General features: G+C 30.9%; 1 protein-coding gene across 1 annotated transcript; it reads left to right on the top strand.

Annotated features, from left to right (window-relative positions):
- Positions 1–388: 388 nt before the first annotated feature.
- On the top strand, positions 389–2,371 carry LOC134689711 (uncharacterized). The gene has a single exon (XM_063549677.1). The coding sequence runs from the start codon at positions 389–391 to the stop codon at positions 2,369–2,371; it is 1,983 nt and encodes a 660-aa protein (XP_063405747.1).
- Positions 2,372–23,236: the final 20,865 nt, after the last annotated feature.

The following is a 23,236-nucleotide window of genomic DNA, read 5'->3' as shown; positions in this document are numbered from 1 at the left end:
TGTAACTCTATTGACAATAAAAGTTGTGTACCAGATATCTATTATGCTTCATAGATGAAATACCAAATAAAAAAAGTCTTCTTCGAAACACATCCCTTACTAGTTGTTTGAAATCGATAACCATTACTCAAATGGTTGAGACAAAAGAGCTTGAATAACATTAGATGTTAACAAACCGGAAGTATAAGATACCGATATTTAATGTAAAATAACACTTTTAACAAAATTCTTGTGTTTGTGAACGAGAGTTCACTACAGATAGCTTCACCGGAATTCTTTTAGTCAATCGTTCTATTTCGCATAGATATGTTTTTGAAATTTTATTAATATTTTTTTTTCTAAAATTTCATTGGTGCATATAAAGTATGTATGATGTAATACTGAATAAATGTCCTTGTTTTATATAGAATACAGGCGCTGGAATACAGATTATTTGAAGGGAAAATACTTGTATAGATGTTTAGTGAATACACTTGGTACTGAAAAAGACATACGCAAAAAACAACAGCTGTTTATTATGAAAGATATGGTAATTAATACAAATTTGTCGTGTACATCGATAATTATATCGAGCGGAAGCTCAGCCGAAGGGCTTGATTTACCAGATAGTGACAGAGATGTAATGTACGTCATCAAACACGTAGACGTAATACGCGATGTAAGGAATATAAAGCACCCAGTACAACGGACAACACTGCTGATGGAAACTGATAATGATCATCCTGGATTTACTAGACTTCGATTGGTAGCAGGAGGGGATGGAGAAACTCGCTTTATAACATTGAAACATTTCGAAAGTTCTAAAAACGGTTTATATTTATCAGTCAACGAATTTGTAAATAATCTAAAACGTCCATTGGCATATCTCCAACTATCATCACACGGTCCCTGCTTATCTGATAAAGGTCAAAACTTGGATACTGTACACTGTTTTCATAGTAGATATTTACCTTTCAATGCAATGGCATGGGCTTCACGTTATCGACAGCAGTGGCCCCCTAATTTTGCTATTGATAAGATTATAGAATATGGTTGTTTGTTAGTACCTATTGGCCCAAGGACTATGCCAGATTGTAATGTACAATGGAGAGTGTCCTTTTCTGTGGCCGAAAAACAACTTGTGTATTCGTTTAACTATACACAACTGTTATGTTACGGTCTCCTTAAACTAACATTAAAGCACATAATTAACAAACACAAACGTGTTGAAGGTTTATTGTGTTCATACTTTCTGAAGACAGTTTTATTCTGGGTCTCAGAAGAAGAGGATATAGACACATTTCAATTTCCTAAATTGTTTTATTGTTTTACCAAATGCATAAAGAAATTGATTGTATGGGTAAACCAATGTTTCTGTCCTAACTATTTCATACCTGAACACAACATGTTCCAAGGAAAGATTTGTTCGGATAACAATATAATACTTATACAAGTTTTGGAGACTTTAGATATTGATGGTTTGATAAGGAATGTGTATTCCCATTACAATGAAAAGTATCTTTTATTAGATACAATAAAGGACTCTTCTTTCATTATGTTAGACTTCTCATTTTACAGAATATGTGACTTGGCACCTATAACAGACATGTCCAGTTGTATCGAAACACTGCTGCTCACAAATATTTTAATTAATTCAAAATCATCTATATTTATTAATGATGTATGTAAATACTTTTATGCTGACATGAGTCAAAATGCAGCACAATTACTTCCAACACCAAATATACCGACAGAAAGATACAACAAACACAAACGTTATCATAGACATTTGCAGGACGGTACTTACACAGATGCTGTATCAGGTTGGCTGTTATACGCGTCGTTTTATTATGTGACAGGACAATTTAATGTGGTACTTATATTGATAGATTATGTCTTGTCAAGATGTTCATCTGATATGATAATATTAGGTAGTGGAAACCATACTGAAGGACAGATAAATAATTACAGGAATCATGTCCATTCTACAATGTCACTGAATGATAAGATGAGAATAGCTACTATAAGACCTGTTGTATACCTGAAGAACTCATCATTGATACCAGGGGAGCTACAACTGGAGGTCAAAGAACAAGATATTACTTTGCCTTCTAATTTCATGTCTCACTGTCTTAGATTTTTATGTTATCATCATCTTAATGACATATTTAACCGGGAAAACTCTTTACGTGATTTATACTCAACAGTGAAAGATATGAATTATACTATGCCATGTTTGTTATCTTATTCAAGAACAATCCTAGGAGTATGCTATGAGATATCCGGGGATAAGGATGCAGCCTATCAGTGCTATGATGACGCTCTAAACTGTGATGGTTTTATTTGTCTTTCAGCAATAAGAAGAAAATCAATGTTATTTTCCTCCTCATAAGCAAGGAAATGAAAAGTTTAAGGGGTTTAAATATTTGTCATCATCAACAGAAACAGCAGTATGCTATTTAATATTAGTCAATCGGGATATTAATGTGTAATTAAAGAATGGTTCTTTATTCTATAGCATGTATGACACTTGATGACACTTAATTGGTGTTGTTATTAAGAATCAACAGTTTTTCTTGTTGTTAGTCTGTTATATAGCATGAATCAAAATGAGCATAAATGTGTAAATATAAGATGTAATTCTTTTTTGGTACATATATGACACTAAATGTCAAGATAACCATAATGTAAGCCTAGGTTAGGGGAAGGGTTGGGATCCCGCTAACATGTTAAACCCCGCCACATTATTTATGTATGTGCCTGTCCCAAGTCGGTATCCTGTAAATTCTGTGGTTGTCGTTTGTTTATGTGTTACATATTTGTTTTTTGTTAATTTTTTACATATATAAGGCCGTTAGTTTTCTCGTTTGAGTTGGTTCAAATTGTCTTATCGGGGTGTTTTATAGCTGACTATGTGGTATGGGCTTTGCTCATTGTTGAAGGCCGTACGGTGACCTATGCTTGTTAATATCTGTGTCATTTTGGTCTTATGTGGATAGTTGACTCATTGGCAATGATACCACATCTTCTCTTTTATACTTATCGGGTGCTTACATAACTGATCATCAATATTAAAAGATGACTGTTAACATTGAGAGACAGAAACCATTATAAGTGCTGATGCAACTTTCTCTGCTATAGACATGTTTTTATTATCAAATTAATGATGTAAAGAACAATACACATTTGCTTTATGTCTCTTATCTTTTAGATATAATACCAAAGACTCATCGGCTAAGAGTTTGAGTGATGTTTTTAAAAGGAAGATTATCTTCTTTCTGACTGTGAAATTGTTTAAGCACGTTAAGCAAGAAGCACGATTGACACATCTTCAATGATGCTTTCAGTCTTGAAATTATGTTGTTTAGCGATATTCGACTAACATCTGCTATTATATTCTTCTGAAGGAATTGTCATATAGTTATACATTGCACATCTCATTATTCTCCATGTATCTTGTGCTGAAGTTGTTTATTTGAGTGAACACACTTATTTGATAGTTACATGTAGTATTCTGTTATTGTTTCAACAGATAATTTTTTTCTGATAACTTTAAAACTATGTTTTGTTTGATAAAATAATTATTGTGTCATTATTATAGTTCAGCGTTTTGCATTTACAGAATTAAAAGATGCATTTGTGCTAAAACAAACTAGTGCATGCTCATCAATTCACAGGTAAACAGTAACCCAGAAAAAAAACATAAGTTGTATTGATTTTTGGGGAATTTAATACAACTGTCGTAAACGTGGGGTTAAATGCGAATCTGGTGCAGAAAACATTGGTACAGTTAATGTTATTAAACCTGACTACTTCAATGTACCTGCTACACAAATGAACACTTAGTTTTGTTTTAATCATAACATAAAATTTGTACATACTCTGAGAACAAAAAGAGACAGAATGGAATAATAGATGTTCGTATCCAACCGTGTTCGTTTAGAAGACATGTTTCTAAGTGATCCTATATCATGTAAATGGACTGTTATGTTCATGCGTTTTAAATTATTTAAATAAGATGTAAATCTTGCAAAAAACTTATCATCTTAATATCCTACAATAGTTAGTAGGATATTTAATGAGAAATAAGCGCACTTAGCAGTATGCAATAAAGATTCTTAGTTTTTTATATGGACTGTTGTTTTCCTTTCATAATTTTTATATTGCAATTTTGTTGTACATTCTCCCCTTCGTCTTGTATTTTTCATCTGTACATTCTTTTTTTTTATCTTTACGAACTTTTTCATAGAAAGTGTAAACTATATATCAGCATGGGACATACACAAGTACTCCCTTTAAGCATTTTACATTCGAGAGCAGCTTACGCAATTGAATATAACTTAATTATACTAGATTTCAAAATAAAGGTGTATAGAAGTCATAAGAATATTGAATTTTTAAACAACGACTTGGTAAATTTTTATATTTAAAGTGGATGTTATTGTTCGATATCAATCCTAGCATCCATATTTGTTAATGGATAAGCAAAATTGTGTATAGCTAATGTGATTTTTTTCCACTAGATATTCCTTTTTAAATGAACATAATAATGTCTATTATAAACATTATATTAAACTGTCAATACATTGTACCAGTTCATACCGAAACCATATATTACAAAGATATAACAGAAATAACGATACTGAACTGAATGCAAATAGGATAAGTTCATTAACAATAAAGTGAAAATCCCAAAGTCTTTTCCGACCAACGGAACGAATAGACAATAACTGTGTTATGCCTGAAATGTGAATGGTCGTATTTATTCCTGACTACTTTGAGACTCCTGGCGCATGCAAGACGATTATGTTAAATCTATAAGTAACAACTCTAAAATCAAGAGAAAAAAATACGGAGATGAAAAAATAAATGTTCATGCTGATCGGTGTTTTTATATGTTATTGTATCTGGACTGTTGTTTCCTTTAAGTCACGTAATGGTTTGTTTTATGTTTACATTACTCGCATGCAAGACGATTTTGTTTATTTATTAATCATTCAACAGAAAGAGGAAAACGTAATTTTCTCTTAGTAGCAACTCTAAAATCAAGAGAAAAAAATACAGGGATTGAAAAATAAAGGTTCATGCTGATTAGTGTTTTTATATGTTATTGTATCTGGACTGTTTTTTACTTTTTTAGTCATGTAATGGTTTGTTTTATGTTTAAATTATTCTGCCTATCTTTTTTATAATATTCATAGCGTTATAATTAAAGTCACCCTTAGAACAAAATGGTGATTTTTTGGTAAATATTTCACCTTCGATTGCTGCTTATTTATCTTAAATATTGTATGATAAATATCTAAAAATAGAAATGTAACATAGTGATTACAATATAAAATATAGATAGCAATGTTCTTTCAAAAACACAAAGGAGCGACTGTGTTAATTTTGATATCGAAAGGGGAAATTATTGCTGGATGCAATCCAAACGTCCATTTTGTTGAAACACCAAAACAATTGTTTCTAGCTTAGGTAAGATTGGTTTTTTTTATTAAATATTCTTCTCAAAGTGAACATTATTATATTATGTAATGAACTTCACAAGTTTCAATACATAATATTACACCATACCGAAATATAGCTTGAAAAAAGTAAAACCAAAAAACGAAAAGCCAATAGAAAGTGAAATAAATGGAAAGTCTATAACTAATGACAAAAAAAATAAATGTTTGACTTTTTTTAACAAACGGAAGAAATGATTAACAACTGTTATGTATGTAACATAATCAGAATTGCATTGAAATGGGATTGATGATTTACAGCAAATTTAATATGAACCGAAATTCAAGAAACAATGAACACAACAGCGATCAAAATGTACTTGGATGCGAAAAATAACAACCTGGGAACCATATCGCGTCAATAGTTGTTCTTACCCTGGACGCCGGAAATACACACAATTAGTATACCAATCTGAAGATGGAGGGATCATTATATCAAATGAAGTTTGCGGGTTAACAATCCGTCAGTTTGAAGAAATGTATAAAACTTGTTTAGACAGAAGGAAAGCATAAGAACAATTTATAATTAACCTTAGATATCCTAACAAAATATCAGACGAATATATAGAATGCTTACACAAGGTACAAGATAAGACAGGTTGCACTAAAAGTAATTACTTCGTTATATCTGAAAACTTATAGACAATTGTTGTGTACAATAATTTAACCAAGCAGATGTAATAGTAATAGAGAAAATTCTTGAACAAAAAAACAACCTTACTAGTAGTTCGCAATTTTACATACTTTTGTTTTTTAACCCTGTATGCTAACATTGCCAATGTAAATTTCAAAATTGTTTGTATGCACATTGATCGACAAATTTATGTGACGTATAAAATATTTCCTGTCGTCAGACACTCAAATCAATCAATATGTTCGTGGAAGATAGATGTTTTTGTGTTCTGTTAAATTGTTCCTTTTAAAATTGTTATACGATGTTGACTGATGTACCCATTTTTTTACTGTTTTATTTATTATGTCTGTTTAATTAACGCATCAATGTAAATATAACGGAATTTTGATGAGACTGTTATTAAAGTAAGAGGGTTAGCGCAATAGAACCAGGTTTAATCCACTATTTTCTACATTTGAAAATGCCTGTACTAAGTCAGGAATATGAAAGTTCTTGTCCATTCGTTTTTGATGCGATTTTGCCATGTGATTATCATGATTATAGACTTCCCGAATTGATTTTTGTCTAAGTTCAGTATTTTTGTGATTTTACTTTTTGATAACCATCAACAAGTAACAAGCGGAGACTAGTAATATATAAAGCGACAAATAACAAAAACAACAAAAAGACAAACAGTTGGAATGGCATCGCACAGGACATATTCACTTAAGAACAGGAACCCCTATGGAAACTGGTGGAATATAGAGAGTTGCCCTACTGTATCCTGTAATGCACTACCATTTCACTGTCATTGTTGTATTGTTTTGTTAAAATGTACATTGCTTTTATAATTGTGCTTCAGTTAATGAGAAAACATTTTGGATCCGCAATATATTTTTCTATTTGGATCTATAATGTGTTTGCTAAAGTCAAACTTGGACTTGGACATAGCAACACTACAAACGTGGTTTTGCTTCTTTGTTTGTGTGTCCAACTATCATGCATGGGACTAGTATGCCAGGTCCTTTCCTTTCTTCTTATTATGCTTAATAATACAAACCTGGTGTTTTTATTTCTTTATTCTTGGTAAGATAGTCGTGATCGTAGTTTACTGCGCGTCCTGGATATACTCCGATAACGTTGGGTTTTTTTTTCGAGCGTCACAAGTCAGTACTTCGTGGATAAATTACTTGTCTAGCTAACAAAATAAAAGCCTTTTTACGATTTTTTTTCATTTTTTTTTGCTGGTTGAGCATGCTTTAAATTTTATTCCAGACGGATTTATGAAAATGAAACATCAGTTAACTATTGTCTAATTGGGAATAAAAGAATTGGCAACGGCGAAATTATGTTTTCATTTGTTCCCGTTAACAAATCACATTCATTCTTCTCAAAAGTTAGTCAAACCTTTAAATAGACTTATTCAGAAGTGATATGTTGTCAGTTCATTAAAATAGCATATTATGAACCTAATATCGATTCACTCATAGGGAACCCGTAGTTAGCATCATACGGGGTATGTTCTGAGCATAAATGTTATGTTGGTATGAAACTTATTTACTTACGGGAAGTATTGTGCCTTATCCTCATATGAATGGGCATAAACTTTCGAATAGTTTAATTCAGTTTGGAACAGCGGTATACTACTTTTGCCTTTATCTAATTCAGATATGGAGCTTGCAGTAACTGATAATAGTCATAGCCATTGATGTACAATTGCCATTTTAATTTGTTTCTACTGTTAGACATCTGACTCGGATATATTTTGAGCTGAGTTTTGATGTGTGGATATGAGTGACATACTTTTATCGGAATGTCTGCATCTCATAAAAGATCTACATGACACTTGTTAATGGGAAATGGTAACATACTGTTTGTTCCAAAAACCTTTGAGCCTACGTTTCATCTTAAAGAACAGTTTCAGTACCTTCTTGTTATCAACTGAATGCATTTGTATCACAAAAATCCGTACTACATTTTTTACTAGTACGTCATCAATAACGCCCACAAATACAATGCACCCGTGGGAACGAAATAAATCCACTGGTTAATAATAATAAAAAAATGTTTCCACCATATTTACCTTAAAGAAGGAATCAATTCATCTGTAACATATATATTCAAAGAATCCAAAAAAATAGTAGAAATATAAGGTTTCCTTGAAGAAAACAAATATACTCAGCAATGTTAAGGATGTTTTCTTTTGCCTTCTGTTTCAAAGATAATCGGATATAACGTATTGTAGGTTTGTTAATGGGAGTCCGATGAACATTCATATTGCTTTATTACAACACTATTTATTAAAAATGAACATATTATTTAACTGAATGTTTCTCTATTGTTTGCAGCTAGACATTGTATACAAAATAGTCATACTTTTGAACTTTTATGTCACTGTGTTCACTGTGCATACTTATTTTCATAAAGGTTGTTGAGCAATCTATATATATCAATCTGTTTTATTTACAGAAATTAATTATATTTGGTTTGCACTATGTACAAAAGTTTGCCAGCTATCAGTTTTAACATCTGATTATTATGTGAATTTTAAATTCCAAATACAAAATTTTCAAATTAAGAACTAGAGTTAAAAAGTAATAATTAATTACCTTTTCTATATTATTCTCGAGTGACTTTCATTTTATGTGCATTTTTCAATTGCACTTTAATATCAACTGTGTAATATAAATTATCTATAAATCATTGGAACATTTAGATTATTATGCGACGCTTTAAACACAATGGATTGAAGAAAAATGTCAATTGACTGTACGTTTTTCTTTTGCCTTTCTAAAATATCTATTAATTGTTGTCTTCATTCGTATCGTCGTAATGCTGTTATGCAGCACTTGTACAATTGGGGAAATTGAAACAAACGTAACAACGAAACCAGAAGTTATCAGCGTGATAAGTCACATTGGACCAACGATGTGCACCAATAAGTGTAAGAGTGTATATGGGTGCAATGGTGTGAAATTTGATCGTCATCAACTGACGTGTGAGTTATTAAGAATACACCCGACAACAGACGAAATATCTGTAAAAAATGGAACCAGGATTATTGCTTTGTCTTCTTTGCAAACGGTAGGTTACATAATAAAATTCAGATATATTTTATTAAAATTCTTTTAAGTCCTTCTACACTATTATATATCAACAAAAGTAAATAAAGAATTTAAAGAACTTCTGTTCAAGTAATTTATTAAACAACACACAAAATATAGTGTTCTTATTTTCATTTTTTTTACTGAGATTATTTTTCATTGACCCTTTGATATTTCACATTTTAGTCATATTAAAGTCAGATAAAACCTCAAATTTAAAACTTTTTATAACTCAATGGAAAGTTTTCATTATAAAAGTTATGTACATTTGAACATATACTTTATTTCTGAAGAAAATTCTTTAATTTGTCCACATTTAGAGGAAGTTTACTTTATTTTAAATGCTTGATTCTAGGAAGCAAATCGCCAACATAATTTTCGTATATGCAAATGACCTTAGCGTGAACCTCCTCGTAGAAATCCGGTGATCACAAAACGCGTGGAACTGTCATTTGAACAAACTATTATATGATTGTATATGTTATTCGCGTGCTCAATGTCTATGATTCGTTGTTGATTGTTTACTATAAAGTTAGAATCGGTAAACTCCGGCTTCCAAATACGGCAATTAATGATCTGCCATATTTGTTTAATCGTAACAGACAGATAGATAACAAAAAAATACGATAATACAATATGTTTGCTGAAAAAGTTATAAAATCGTGCACAGATGACTCACTTGATAATTTATACATGCATTGGTTCAAGAATTGGATAAACATTATTTTTCACCAGTCACTCGTTTCATATGACTTTAAACAAATTCATATTAACTTGTTAAAAGAATTGAAATACAATTTCAAACACTGAACTTGTATATTTTTCTTACTTGGATTTCAAAAACAAATGGAACCTTTGTGCAATTCATCATGAATTAAACGAAAGAAAAAGTTAAATTACAAAAAATCTTAGCCCCGAGGAAAATGAAAAACGTCCCTAATCAAATTCATGACAAAAACAAAATCTCAAACACATCAAACGGATGGGTAACAACTGTCATATAACTTGCTTGGTACATGCATTTCCTCGTGTAGGAAATAGTAGACCTGGTTTTTATAGCTATCTAAACCTATCACTTGTATTTTGAAATGTTAACTTTCAACACATAATATGTTCAATATCATTATCACAGCCATGTCATATTTACAGGTTTGATTACTAGTAATTAATTGAAGTGTAAAAAGGAATAATTTTAGTTTCACACTTTCAGATCAATGATCCATGCTGGCCGAATCCTTGCTCTAAAAACAAAAAGTGTATTGTTTCCATTCAGAACAAACCATTTTGTATAAATATAATTTAAAAGCATATTAAAAAGCAAACAAATAGTTCGTAGTAAAAATTTCTTTATGTGTTTTTTTTTTAAACTTTTGCCTACTTCTTTTTTTTGCATTCTATCGAAATATTGCATGCAATTCAGTGTATATATAAGATCTGTTAAATAATGTGCTATTAACTTTTCATAGATAGACGGTATGTGAATGATAAAAGGCTTTTTTTACATAAATTGGGCCGTTATTTTTTGTTTAAATTGTTTTACACTGTCACTTCGGGGCCTTTTATAGCTGACAATGCAGTGTGGGCTTTGCTCAGTGTTGAAGGCCGTACAGTGACCTATAGTTTTTTTTTCTTTTTTATAATTTCTGTGTAATTGTGGTCTCTTGTGGAGAGTTGTCTCATGGGCAATAATACAACATCTTCGTTTTTTATATTAGACACAACTTTTAAAACGTTTGAAAACAGCCATTTATAAATCTCAAATATATCGATTTTTTTGGATTTTTTTGTGATTTTATCATTAAAAGGGTTAATTCTACCAATAAGTTCTAACTCTGGATTGTAAATTTTACTTCGGAAATGTTCTTTGTAGTTGTTTTAGTCATCTTAATTCGTTTTTGACATTTGTTTGGCTAACATAGTGCTAAAATTCCGATTTTTTAATAAAAAAAAAAATCACAAATTTCATCGATTTTCGGTTAAAATTATTGTTTTTAGCCCAAAATGGGGATTTCCGATCGTACGATTATTCTAGACTTTTAATATTTGATTGTGTCATGCTTTGGTATTATAAAACTGTTGAAACCATTTCTGTTGCAATTTGTTTAGATTTATGCATTATTTGCCGCAGACAGACTAGACTAAAAACCTTAGATTACCCTATAGATGTAGTTTTCTTGTCTGATACACTTGTACTTGAACATAATATTTTAAGATTTGGAATGAATGTCTAATTATAAATGAAACGGAATTTAATCATACGACTATGCAACTGCACCGAAATGTAAAATCTATGCGGAAACTCTATCATTTAAATGTACGTGAAAAACAATAGTTTCGTAATTATTAACATTTAAGTCATCCAACCAGTTATGGATAAATGTATCTACATGTCAAAGTGAATTGATGATCAATGAACACAATATCTACCATGTGTATTGTATATATATAAACAAAACGGATTCATGTGTTTCCTGCTAGAGGTTAAAGGTTTAGCTAGCTGTAAAACCCGGTTAAATATACCATTTTATAGGAATATGACAGTTGTTGTCAATTCGTTTGATGTGTTTTATCATTTGATTATGAACTTTCCGTTTTGAATTTTCCTCGGAGTTCAGTATTGTTTGTTATTTCACTTTTTTCATGTGTTTGAGATTTTGATTCGGCCTTTGGTTGATGACTTTATGTTTTTATATTTCTTTTGATCAGAGTTTATTTATTTTGTACTTCTTTTAACAATCTCTTCATTTATGATTATGTTGTCCCTCAAAGCAAACCGGATACTCCTCCAGATAATAGGTGTAGGTAACCATACCGAATAAAAAATCAATAATGCCTTTTGTCATATTCATAGTAAAAATGTTATACTTAACCATCTATTTTTTCAGTTATTTTCATGGAAACTATAATTTCAACAAATTACCCAGCAAAATATCCAAACTACGATTTTAAGAATTGGACTTTCACTGTCGAAATAAACTTCCAACTGGTTCTGAAATTTACAGCATTTAAACTTGAGGATGATTACGATTTCCTTAAGGTAAGATGAAATATTATTATAAATAAGAAATACTATAAATAAAGTTCTAAATAAATAAATCTATGAGTATCAGATACATGATAAAATTGAGAATGGAAATGTGGAATGTATCAAAGTGACGACAACCCGACCGTAGAGCAGACAACAGCTTAATTATTGGAGCATATTTTGTAGCTTTGAACTCTACAACAAACGACAGTCCTCAGGTTTGATGTAGACAAGAAACATTTTTTTTCATATTAAAAGATCCATGCTTATCTGATCATCGCTTGTTTCATAGGTAATGTCAATATCAAACGTTTGTCTTCACACTTCTCTTTCTATAAAACTAAAGTTGTATCACAAAAATCGAAAGATCAATAAAGCAAAATGTTAGAAAAACATATCTGTTATTTGTTATAAAACTTAAGACTCTCGTTTGCTACCAATGACCATCTTGGTGAAAAAAAGTTGGTTTTGAAAAAATAGTTAAATGTTTTAGTATATAATCTGGAAACAGGTGGCGCACACCAATGAAATACTAGTATATTTTTTAAACTGGTTTATTCATATCTACACACATGTTTTTTGTCATTAACAGGTTAAATTATTTGCAAACTTTACGGCTAAGCATTTTCGCAAACCGGTGTTCCACTGATTGAATCGATCTTGAATAGTTTGTATTTTGCTACTGGGTGTTATTAAAAATACTTTCTATGTATACACTTTTAGATTTATGCCAGACAAGGTGGAACAGAGCTGTACAGCTTGACTGGATACAATCTTCCAGATGACATAAGGTCAACAGACAGTGCTTTCTTCCTCGAGTTCACTACTGATTTTTCAAAAAATTGCACTGGTTTCTCAATTGATGTATATAAAACCACATGATCAACGGCTCTCACCGTCTAAGAATCAAGTATCAAAAATAACTTTTCATACATTCCTTGTTATGTAGTTGTAGTTTAATTGCAATTTCAGTTTTTATGTAATTTTTCTTTGATTGTTTTTGTGGGTTTTCTTTTCTTTCTTTTTTTGGGGGGAGAGGTTTGTTAGTTGCTGCTCGAAATTCATGAATCGATTAAAAAAAATCCAGGATACAAACTTAGACTCAGGAAAATGCATCAAATATAAAAGAAGAACTCCGACACAACAAAAACACAAACACAAACAATGTAACACACACCGAAACGAACTGTAATATAACAACGGACATTTTCCTGACTTGGTATAGTACATGTACAGGACATTTTGGGAAACAATGTAACACTAAAATGACAATATTCCATGACAGGACAACACTATAAATAGAAGAACATATTGGACAAAGAAATACACAAATTATAGCTAACAAAAGGTACCAGGTTCAATTTCCTGTTTACAAAACTTATTTTTTTTCGAAAAAAACTAAAGATTTTCTTATCCCAGGCATAGATTACCTTAGCTGTATTTGGAAATTTTGGACCTGCAATGCTCTTCAACTTTGAACTTGTTAGGCTTTATAAATATTTTGATATGAGCGTCACTGATGAGTTTTATGTAGAGTCTGACGTGCTGAATTACTGGTACCTTTGATAACTATTTAACGCCAGACGTGCGTTTTGTCCACACAAGACAAGCCAGCGACGCTCAGATGCAAAAAAAAAGATTCGAAGGTCAAAATAAGTACAAAGTTGGATTTGGAGAACAGGTTATCCAATACGGCTATGGTTTTGTTCTGCCTGGGATACGAACATCCTTATTATTTAAAATAATTCATACTTTTGCTAACAGTTAATTTTAATAATTGAATATGAAATAAATATACATGATAACACCGAAGTGTTGACCAACTACAGAATAAAAACGGATACATTACATAAAACAACCTTAAGCAGCATAAAGCAGCATAAAAAATACACAGCTGAGTTAGCCAAAGCCATCAACGCACAAAGTTACGTCATATTTGAATTTCTAAAAAGATTTCCCAAAAATATAACAGAATTCGGATAGAGTAAAAGATAAGATTTGTATTAATAACAATACAAATTACAAACCTGATAAATTTTGTGAAAAAAATGATTCATAAGAAACAAACTGCAACTACGAAATCCCGTTAGCAACTTGATGAGTTTTTCAGTTAAAACACATTTGTTGGATTTGGAGAACTTTCCAACAGGTTATCCATCGCTTATTCTCTGGGAGTCCGATGTGCGCCCTTCCCTGTTCACATTGTAATATTTCCTTATCACATATTTCTATAAGGCACTTATAAATCAAGAAGATCAACTAATCTTTATCGATTAGATATTGATGGATTGATAATGTAATTTCCATGAAAAATTCAATCGTGTTTTTTTTCTCTGTCCCATTAATATATATTCTTCTGTTGGTTTTGAGTTATATAAATAATGTGCTGACGTTGTGAATTATTTTATCTATCTCTTTTTGGGGGGAGGGCGGTATAAATTATTTATACTGTTTGCCTGTGGTTAGCTTTGTCCCAATTATTGTCACAATAACAACCTGGGTTTATATTGTTTATCCCATTAAAGTGGGAGGTTCAGCTTGCTATAATAAAAAGCTACCCCACGAGCGCATGAAAGCCCTTCTTCTTGTTAGTGAGGTTTTATGCAAAAATCATAAATAGTTTCTGAGATACGGCGCGAAATGTGAATATATTATTTTTTACAAAAATCTCAATAATTCTAAAAGAAAATTTTGAATCATTACCAAAAAGTATACAGATCTTAAGATTAGTATAACTAAGAAGTGTGTAAAGTTAATAGCAAGCAATAGTCATAAATGGTATTGAAATACGGTACTACATGTGAACAAGCCCCCCCCCCCCCCCTTCTTTTACAAAAAAATAACTTTAAAAAGAAATTTGAATCAGAACCGAAATATATAAACATTTGAAGATTAATATAACTAAGAAAGGTGTAAAGTTTTAAGCAACAATCAGAGATCGTTTTTGAGATACGGCGAGACCTGTGAAACTCCTGCCCTTTTTTTACAAAAAAATCAATACCTCTAAAATCAAACTATGAATTATCACCAAAAAAATAAAAAAAAATTAAATTAATATAACTAATAAGTATGTAATATTTTAAACAATAATCATAAACCGTTTTTGAGATACGGCAAGACATGTTAAAAAAACACACCCCTGTTTTAATTATTAAGTCCCGCAACTCAAAAAGTATAAATCTTATTTTCACCAAAAAGTATACAGATCGTTTGACCATTATAAGAAATTTAAATAGGTGTTTCACAAGTAACGGTGCGACATGTGGGCGCCGCACAGACAGACGGACAGACGCCGAACATTTGTTTACCATAATACGTCCCGTCAAATTATAAAGCATACAATTTTTTGGTCTATTGTGGAGATTTGTCTGATTGGCAATTATATCACATCTTCCTAATTTTAAATTGAATTAGAATGATAAAAATAATAACTAGATATTTCGATTTAGACAAAGTTTTATTTCGTTCAGAAAATTAAATATTGTATGAAGCAAAATAACCTTTTTTGTGTTTGTCCTTATCAGATCTCATTCCCGATTTTAACAAATAATTACAATGTATCTAATTCCTGAAGGATAGTTTGTGTCGTTGATGTCACTGAACTCTTGTTTGATATTCATTTGACATGGAAAACAATCAACTAGTTAGTTTTCAAATATGTGTACTTTTATTTAACCAGTATTCATAATAAAAAAAACGTAAAAGTCATTCTTGACATTTTATTAAAAAAGTGATTCGTTGGGAAATCTACTGTATAAACTATAAAGAGAAAATAAATTTTGATTTGTGACTTTTAAACTATCAAAAAATGTAAATGCTAAAGTTGTGGTTTGGACATGTTTATGTCGTTGTATGAAAATTTCTCACTGACTTTGAATTAGGTAAATCAAAACAAACGACCGATGCTAGAAAAAAAATAACTATCAAACGAATTTTATTTTCTAAAGGAAGGTTTTAAATTTTAGCATTTGGTTGTAATCGCATTATATACGTAGTTAAAATACTACAGCTGTCAGATGTGTACGTACTAAGAGGGTGTTTACAACAGCGAGAGGTATGTTCATTCGAACATACCGAAACTTTTATCTATCTGTTTTCAGACCTTCGCATTAATGTTTGACTAAAATTTGCATTGTTGTATTTAGAATTTGGTAATAAAATATCAACAATGCAATGTTGTGACAGCTTTTGATATACACAAATGGCAACTGTATTCATAAATAAGAAGAAAATCGTGCTTCAAATAAGCTTAAGTTCTGTTAATACAAATAGTTCAGGTACCAGGATTATCATTTTATACATCAGACGCGCGTTTCGTCTACATATGACTCATCAGTGACGCTCAGATTAAAACAGTTAAAAAGCCAAACAAGTCTAAAGTTGAAGAGCATTCTAGACAAAGTTCATATACACTTTTAGCACTAAAGAGAAATCCATTGACTACAGTTTTATACAAGGATGTTAACATTTTTCAATTCAAGTTAACATTTCAAACCCTTAATTGCTTCAATCATATGCTTATCTGGAATCAAATATTTATGTATCACAATCAGTTAACTCTATATCCATTATTATTTCAATACTTGCAATACCTCGTTACGATAATATTACTAAGATAACAGAAAAAAATTTATCAGATTACACTTTATTAGCCACGGAGTCACTTTTCTTGCTCTCATCCTGTGACACATGTTAAAAATACAACCCTGTATGCTGGCGTAAAATAAACCAATAATAGTGAAAAAGTACAATGCATGACAAATGAACAAGTTTAATTATAATTGTAAGTTGGAATTCAGTTAACCAAATGAATGTTTTAATAAAGTATGCAATACAATTGAAATCATTCAATGAAAAAATACGTGTACTTTACGTTTATCGTTATCCTATTACAATAACGTTTATTTCTGGATTCTACTTTCAATTTTTCACAGTTCTTCATAAATATATATTATCAAAAGAAGGCTAATGTTTAAAATCATAAATGATAGCAAATAATTGAAATCAAAATATTTCCCCTCTCTAATTCTGTAGAATCGTATCCCTTTCCGAACCAATTGTATAAAAAAAAATCAACGTCAGGTTGCCGGTAATCTCAGGAGATTATTGGCTTAGTCAAAGGGTCATAACCTTTTTCAGCTCTCTGAATTGATCACAATGTTCTAACAGGTGTTAGGAAGGGGAAGGTACTCGACGGAATTTTGGTAAAGAAAAGAAGAAATTTTAGCTTTTAACCATTAGAGAGAATTGATAATATAACTATCTCCATTGGATTAATCCGATACCCACTTCTATCAATGTAATAATCTATATGTATATGTTTATAGGTTTTTTATTTTTTCTAAGATGCATCAACAAACGTTTTTTTTTATTAAAAAAACTGAAGAAGATTCTTCATTTGTAAATTACAGTTATTAAGATGAACTAAATATTAAGAGACACAAATGTTTTAATCATGTAAATACCTTTATAATTACAACTTTACAAGACAGCTATACAGTACAAATAAATGCACGTGTAAGATTTCAATCACTCTGTTCATTTTGTTATATATATTTTGTGAACAAAAACAAGAACAGATACGTAAGAGATATTCACAACTCTTGAGTCAAACAGAAACTGACGCAAATATGCATCTAATATGATTGCAGAGAGGATGTCGGTTTCTGTGCTTGCTGCGTTGTTCTCTTTAACTATTGGTCATGTTGTGATTTTCGAACGTTTATTTAACTCTTATATGTGTATTTTTCCTACCTTTTCACACACCAAGAGGAATATTTCTTGCAAAACTTATTATATGATATGAGTTTTGCTTTAAGATAATAGATGATAACAAAATAATGAAAAAACTAGACAATAGATCATAAAAAGTTTTGAACACTTAGTTAGACCTTGAACTGCCAAAATCGAATACTACTATAACCGCATTACAAAAAAATGCAGGTTAAAAACTACAAAACTTGCTAAAATGTCGATTTCAGCGACGATTACTTCCCAATGTGTTGTTTGGTTTTTCTAAAAACTATATGGACATTGACCCTGACCTGCAAATAATGTTATTGACACACATACCAGATCTTCTAATTTATAACATTTATGTTCTAGATGTAGATCTATGTCAACAATTTTAGCTAATCCTAAAGTTTTAATTTCTGCAACAGTTCCTATGTGTGTTGATATATAAAGAATAATTTGAAATACAGATTTCGTAACAAACATGAGAGGACAGTTTTGTAATAATGTCAATATCTAAATCTGTCGAGAAGATAACTGTGCATATCTCTTAAAAGTTCGTTTACATTCCATGATGATGATACAAACAATACAGCTGCCAACAACGGCTACAAAGACTATCATGAATATCACAAGTCCAACAATTCCAATAGTCTGATCCTTGTCTTGTTCCTGGAGTCCTAAACATAATTATAGTTTATGAGTGTATTGTACAATGTACATGTGTTAGTGATATTTATCAACATTCATTCTTTAAGTTCATGTAAGAGTTGCAATGCTATAACAGCACTATGTTCTGGCAATTGAAACGTCAACCTTTATAAAGTGTTTATAACTATATGAAACCAGAAGACCATATATTTTTAAACAGAGCATAGAAAAAGGCGTTATTAGATCACTGAAAGACATGCATTAAATATGATTTAAATTTAATCATACTCAGCAGTAAACTGGTATATACGATATGATACATAAATTGCAAGCGCATTATTTTCCTACGAACATATATTTCTTCTGCAACACCTTCTTTGAGAATAGTGAGGATAAAACATGAAGGCCACATATATTTGTCAACTATCAATTAACATAATATAAAAACAAAAGTATTACTGCATCAAAGGTTGTTCAAATCAACACAGAAAAAACCTTATTGTTGAACTTTTTCTTCATAAATATTCTGAAATGTTTAGGCTACGGCGTACACTGACGTCAACGCTAGATACTATAGGTTAAAAGTGACGTCGTAACTATCGTATTTTTTTTTTTCAATATCCTCAAATCCGGTAGCTGCTTTTTTAAATTCGGTGAAATAAAATGACGCTTGCGGTCAAATAGTTTGGAAATAATTTTCCGGTCAAACAGTGCAACGCTTGCAATTAAAAAAATAGTCAAAATATTATGTACTTTTATATAGAATATAATAATTGAGGTATACTATTGATATATATTGGAAAACACTGAAAAGGTAATTTTGCGCAATGTTTGACGTACTATTTACTTACCAATTATAAACTTGTGTTTACTATTTTATTCGGCTTTATGTTATAATATTCATTGTTTTTGTTGTTGTTTGTTTTTTGTACATAAAATGTGCATGTCTTACCTTGCGTTTGTTTTAATATGGTATGCAGACAATCCGCATTATCTGGTTTCAGGGTGTTGACTATTCTTCTTTATACTATATTACACGTAATTATCAGTGTCTGCAGACACTTTAATTTGATGGCTGCTCCTGGAAGATATATTCTGTAAGTTTGACTTCCTGATGTTGATTGAAGTTCAGTTGAATAGTCTTCTTGCTGAAAAAGTTAAGATAATGTATAAAATATATCAGCTGATTTACCTTTACACAGACATATTGGCGTTTAGGTTCTGTTCGAATCATGAGTTTTGAATGTTTCCTACGTATCAAGCTCTTGGCTTTTTTATTACAAAATATATAAAAGAATGGATTGACCAAAATCGTACACTTGTATTTATTTGAACTGAATTTTTGTTACGTTATGTTGCCATGTTAACATTCCAAACATGGTCATATACCCGGGAGATTGGGCACGCCATTACACCAGGTTGAATCAAACATTCCTCTTTAAATGTCCTGTACCAAGTCAGGAATTTGGTAGACATAAGATGTTTTTTTCTGATAACAATTCATCGGTTCATAGAAAGGTTTGACGACAAAACCCAATTTCAAACAAACAAGAACAGTGCATGTTAATTCATTGGAAACATTCATTTTGCCTTCGGCAGTGGTATAATCACGTGCTCTCTCATAAACCTTGTTCATTGGCGTCGTTTGTCATTTGTTACTAGAGGCATTTGATATTGCTCGTTGATTAGGAATCTCCCAAGGTTGCTGTTTAACTGTTTGTTTTTATACACTTAGAGCAATTTTTAGAGCGTTTCTTAGAAATGATTGTATCGGCATATGAATAGAGTTCAAGTGCGTATCTTGTTTTTGTTGGTGACGTTGAGTTGATGTTTTTCTCTTATTTATCATTAATGTAACTAAATGTATAATTAGAGTTTTATAGCAGATCACAATAGGCATTTTATTTCAATTAATCAATCAATTTTGATTATAGAGGAGTGCAATCAACTACTAACAATTTTGAGTTTTTCTGAAATGGATTATTTTTTCTTGGTTTCATTTTTTTAACCCTTATAAAATGTGTTCTTGGTTCATATACGTGTAGCTATACAGAATGGTATCATTATCAAAATATCTCAATACATACATCATTTTGAAAAAGTATGAAAATTGTATGCAATATAAGTGTATACTAGTACTCCAATACCTCCTTAGCGAAATTTTTCTAAATATGTTTCGTTAAAACAAAAAGAGTTTAAAGCTATTGTTATCTGTTTGCACAAAAAAAAACATTTGGAGTAGGATCTGCTTACCCTTCCGGAGCACCGGAGATCACCCCAGTTTTTGGTGGGTTCGTGTTGCTTATTCTTTTAGTTTCTATGTTGTGTCATGTGAACTATTGTTTGTTTGTTCATCTTTTTCATTTTTAGCCATGGCGTTGTCAAAATTTTTTTTCGATTGATGAGACTTGACTGTCGCTCTGGTATCTTTCGTCCCGCTGGTATCTTTCGTCCCTTTTTTAATATAATACAAATTAAAAAAAAACATTAAATCTTTACCCCATAAACCACTGAACACTGTGGAATCTGTGTATAATTTCTAAACGTAATCGAAAACAGATCTTCTTCATGGTTGATTAACTGTCGGATATTATTGGCATTGTTGATATCTGAAAGAAATGCAGATATATGTTTAACTATAAATGAGCAAACAAAACGAAAATTATATCATGTCACTAAAACGTCAAATATTAAAATACTAATCAGATATTCTAAACGGATGTTCCTAAGCGAATGGAAAAATCGAAAGCTCAAACAAATACAATAAACGAATAACGAATGGCATATTCTTGACAGGGAACAGTTATTATCTTATGTAGAAAAAGGCAGATAAAATCTGGCTAAAAAAAACATTGACTTGCATGACATTCGAAGAAAATTCCATTATCTTTACAACGATATGTAACAAAACAAACAGAAAAACAAAGATTAAATGTCAAAAATGGGTTAAAGCAGTCAACATTGTGCTATAATCTGTATCACTATAAAAACAAGCAAATATGTCAACAAAGCTAAACAAAAAAATTACATAGACATTAGAGAAAAACGAAAGTCTACAAAAATTACCCTAGCACCAACACACAATGATGGGATATACAAGTATCGACCCACGTCAAATTGATCGGCAAAATTATGCTAAGCAGTAAAATAATATTTTACCAAAACAGATAAAAGAACACAATCACACGTAATTTTGTATTTATTTTCTATTGTTTGAATTTAATGAATTTTATCATTTAACGAAGCTTAAGAAAAACTAAAATTATAGCTGATACTGTTATATATTGTAACTTACACTCATATGGTTCAATTGACATATTCAGTACATGTCCATATATTGTGTTACCATGGCCACACTCATACCCGACGTTGACTCCATCGTTATCATAAACGGAAGTGGTTACTATATTCATTCGCTTAAACGTACGCCGCTTTCCTAATTGGTTTATATCGTTTACAGGTTCACCGTCTAAAACATTAATGTTAATACTACCATCTTGTTTTGATTGAATGTTACCTTTCCTCCCTGTGGCAGACATTGAACAGGTCAAATCAAACATTTTACCGAAAAAAAATGCATTTGGTGTAAGACTCCATGATGGAAAACCTGAGAAAATACAAAACTCGTTAAAATATTGAAAAGTCAAATATTCATTTTAATGATATTAGTGGCTTAGTATTTACATACATTATCGTACATTTAGTCGTCGATATTTTGCGAAAGTATATTATTGACATAAAAAGTACGTTATTTTTCAACACAATACAATTAAATCAATCGGCAAACCTCGACATATTCCGGTATTCTACGTCAAAGTTAGATTTTTATTAAGTCGAAAGGAATAACACAGACAACATATTAACTACACTACAATGGCAGTTTATTTTTTGAATATTAATAAGTATACATATGCATTTAATGCAGTTAATTTTTTTCAGTGTATATAAAATAGATTTGTTTGTGCGATAGTATGGGGTTTCCTCTTATTGATTTAGCGAAATTATCTACACTATAATTTAGAAGTAACTTTTTCAACATTAGGATACAAGTGCATTTAATGTCAGTTACTGTTTCAGTGTACAAAAACTTTGTTTTTCGCGATAATATTGGTTTTACCTGAAAACTTATATGCAAAAAAATAGATCATAAAAATAAGAATACGTTGTATGCAAGTACACCTTAAAGTTAATTAGTAAAGTATGTATGTATGTATAATATATGTCCCAAACATATTAGGAGTGTACATAGCGAATAATTCAAATGATACAAAAAGGGGGAGATTCTCTACCTCCATCACAATCCGGAACTTCAGGTTCCGTCATTTGTGATCCAAGTATTTGTCTTCCGTTTGAATCAACACACCAACAGGTTTTATACCTCCTCCTTCCTTCACATTGTCGTGTTTTATATTCACCAGTTGGGGTACATTCGGGAACATGAGAAGAGAAATCTATCGCTGACAATCGTAACTGTTGACATGCTGTCTTATTCTTTGCTGTTGATTCTTTTGTTGTGTTAGGATCGACTACATAAGATAATTTTGTTTAATTTTAATTTTTCAAATACTAAGGCTTTTCTACCTCAGGCAAAGATTACCTTAGCTGTATTTGGCAAAACTTTAAAGAA

The sequence above is a fragment of the Mytilus trossulus genome, chromosome 11 (assembly GCF_036588685.1).
Source record: "Mytilus trossulus isolate FHL-02 chromosome 11, PNRI_Mtr1.1.1.hap1, whole genome shotgun sequence".
Taxonomy (NCBI): Eukaryota; Metazoa; Mollusca; class Bivalvia; order Mytilida; family Mytilidae; genus Mytilus; species Mytilus trossulus.
Note: the sequence above shows the minus strand (reverse complement) of the source record. Positions and strands in the feature narration are given on the sequence as shown.

Coding starts and splice junctions, on each gene's coding strand:
- LOC134689711 (XM_063549677.1), top strand. CDS start 389: ATGTCCTTGTTTTATATAGAATACAGGCGCTGGAATACAGATTATTTG.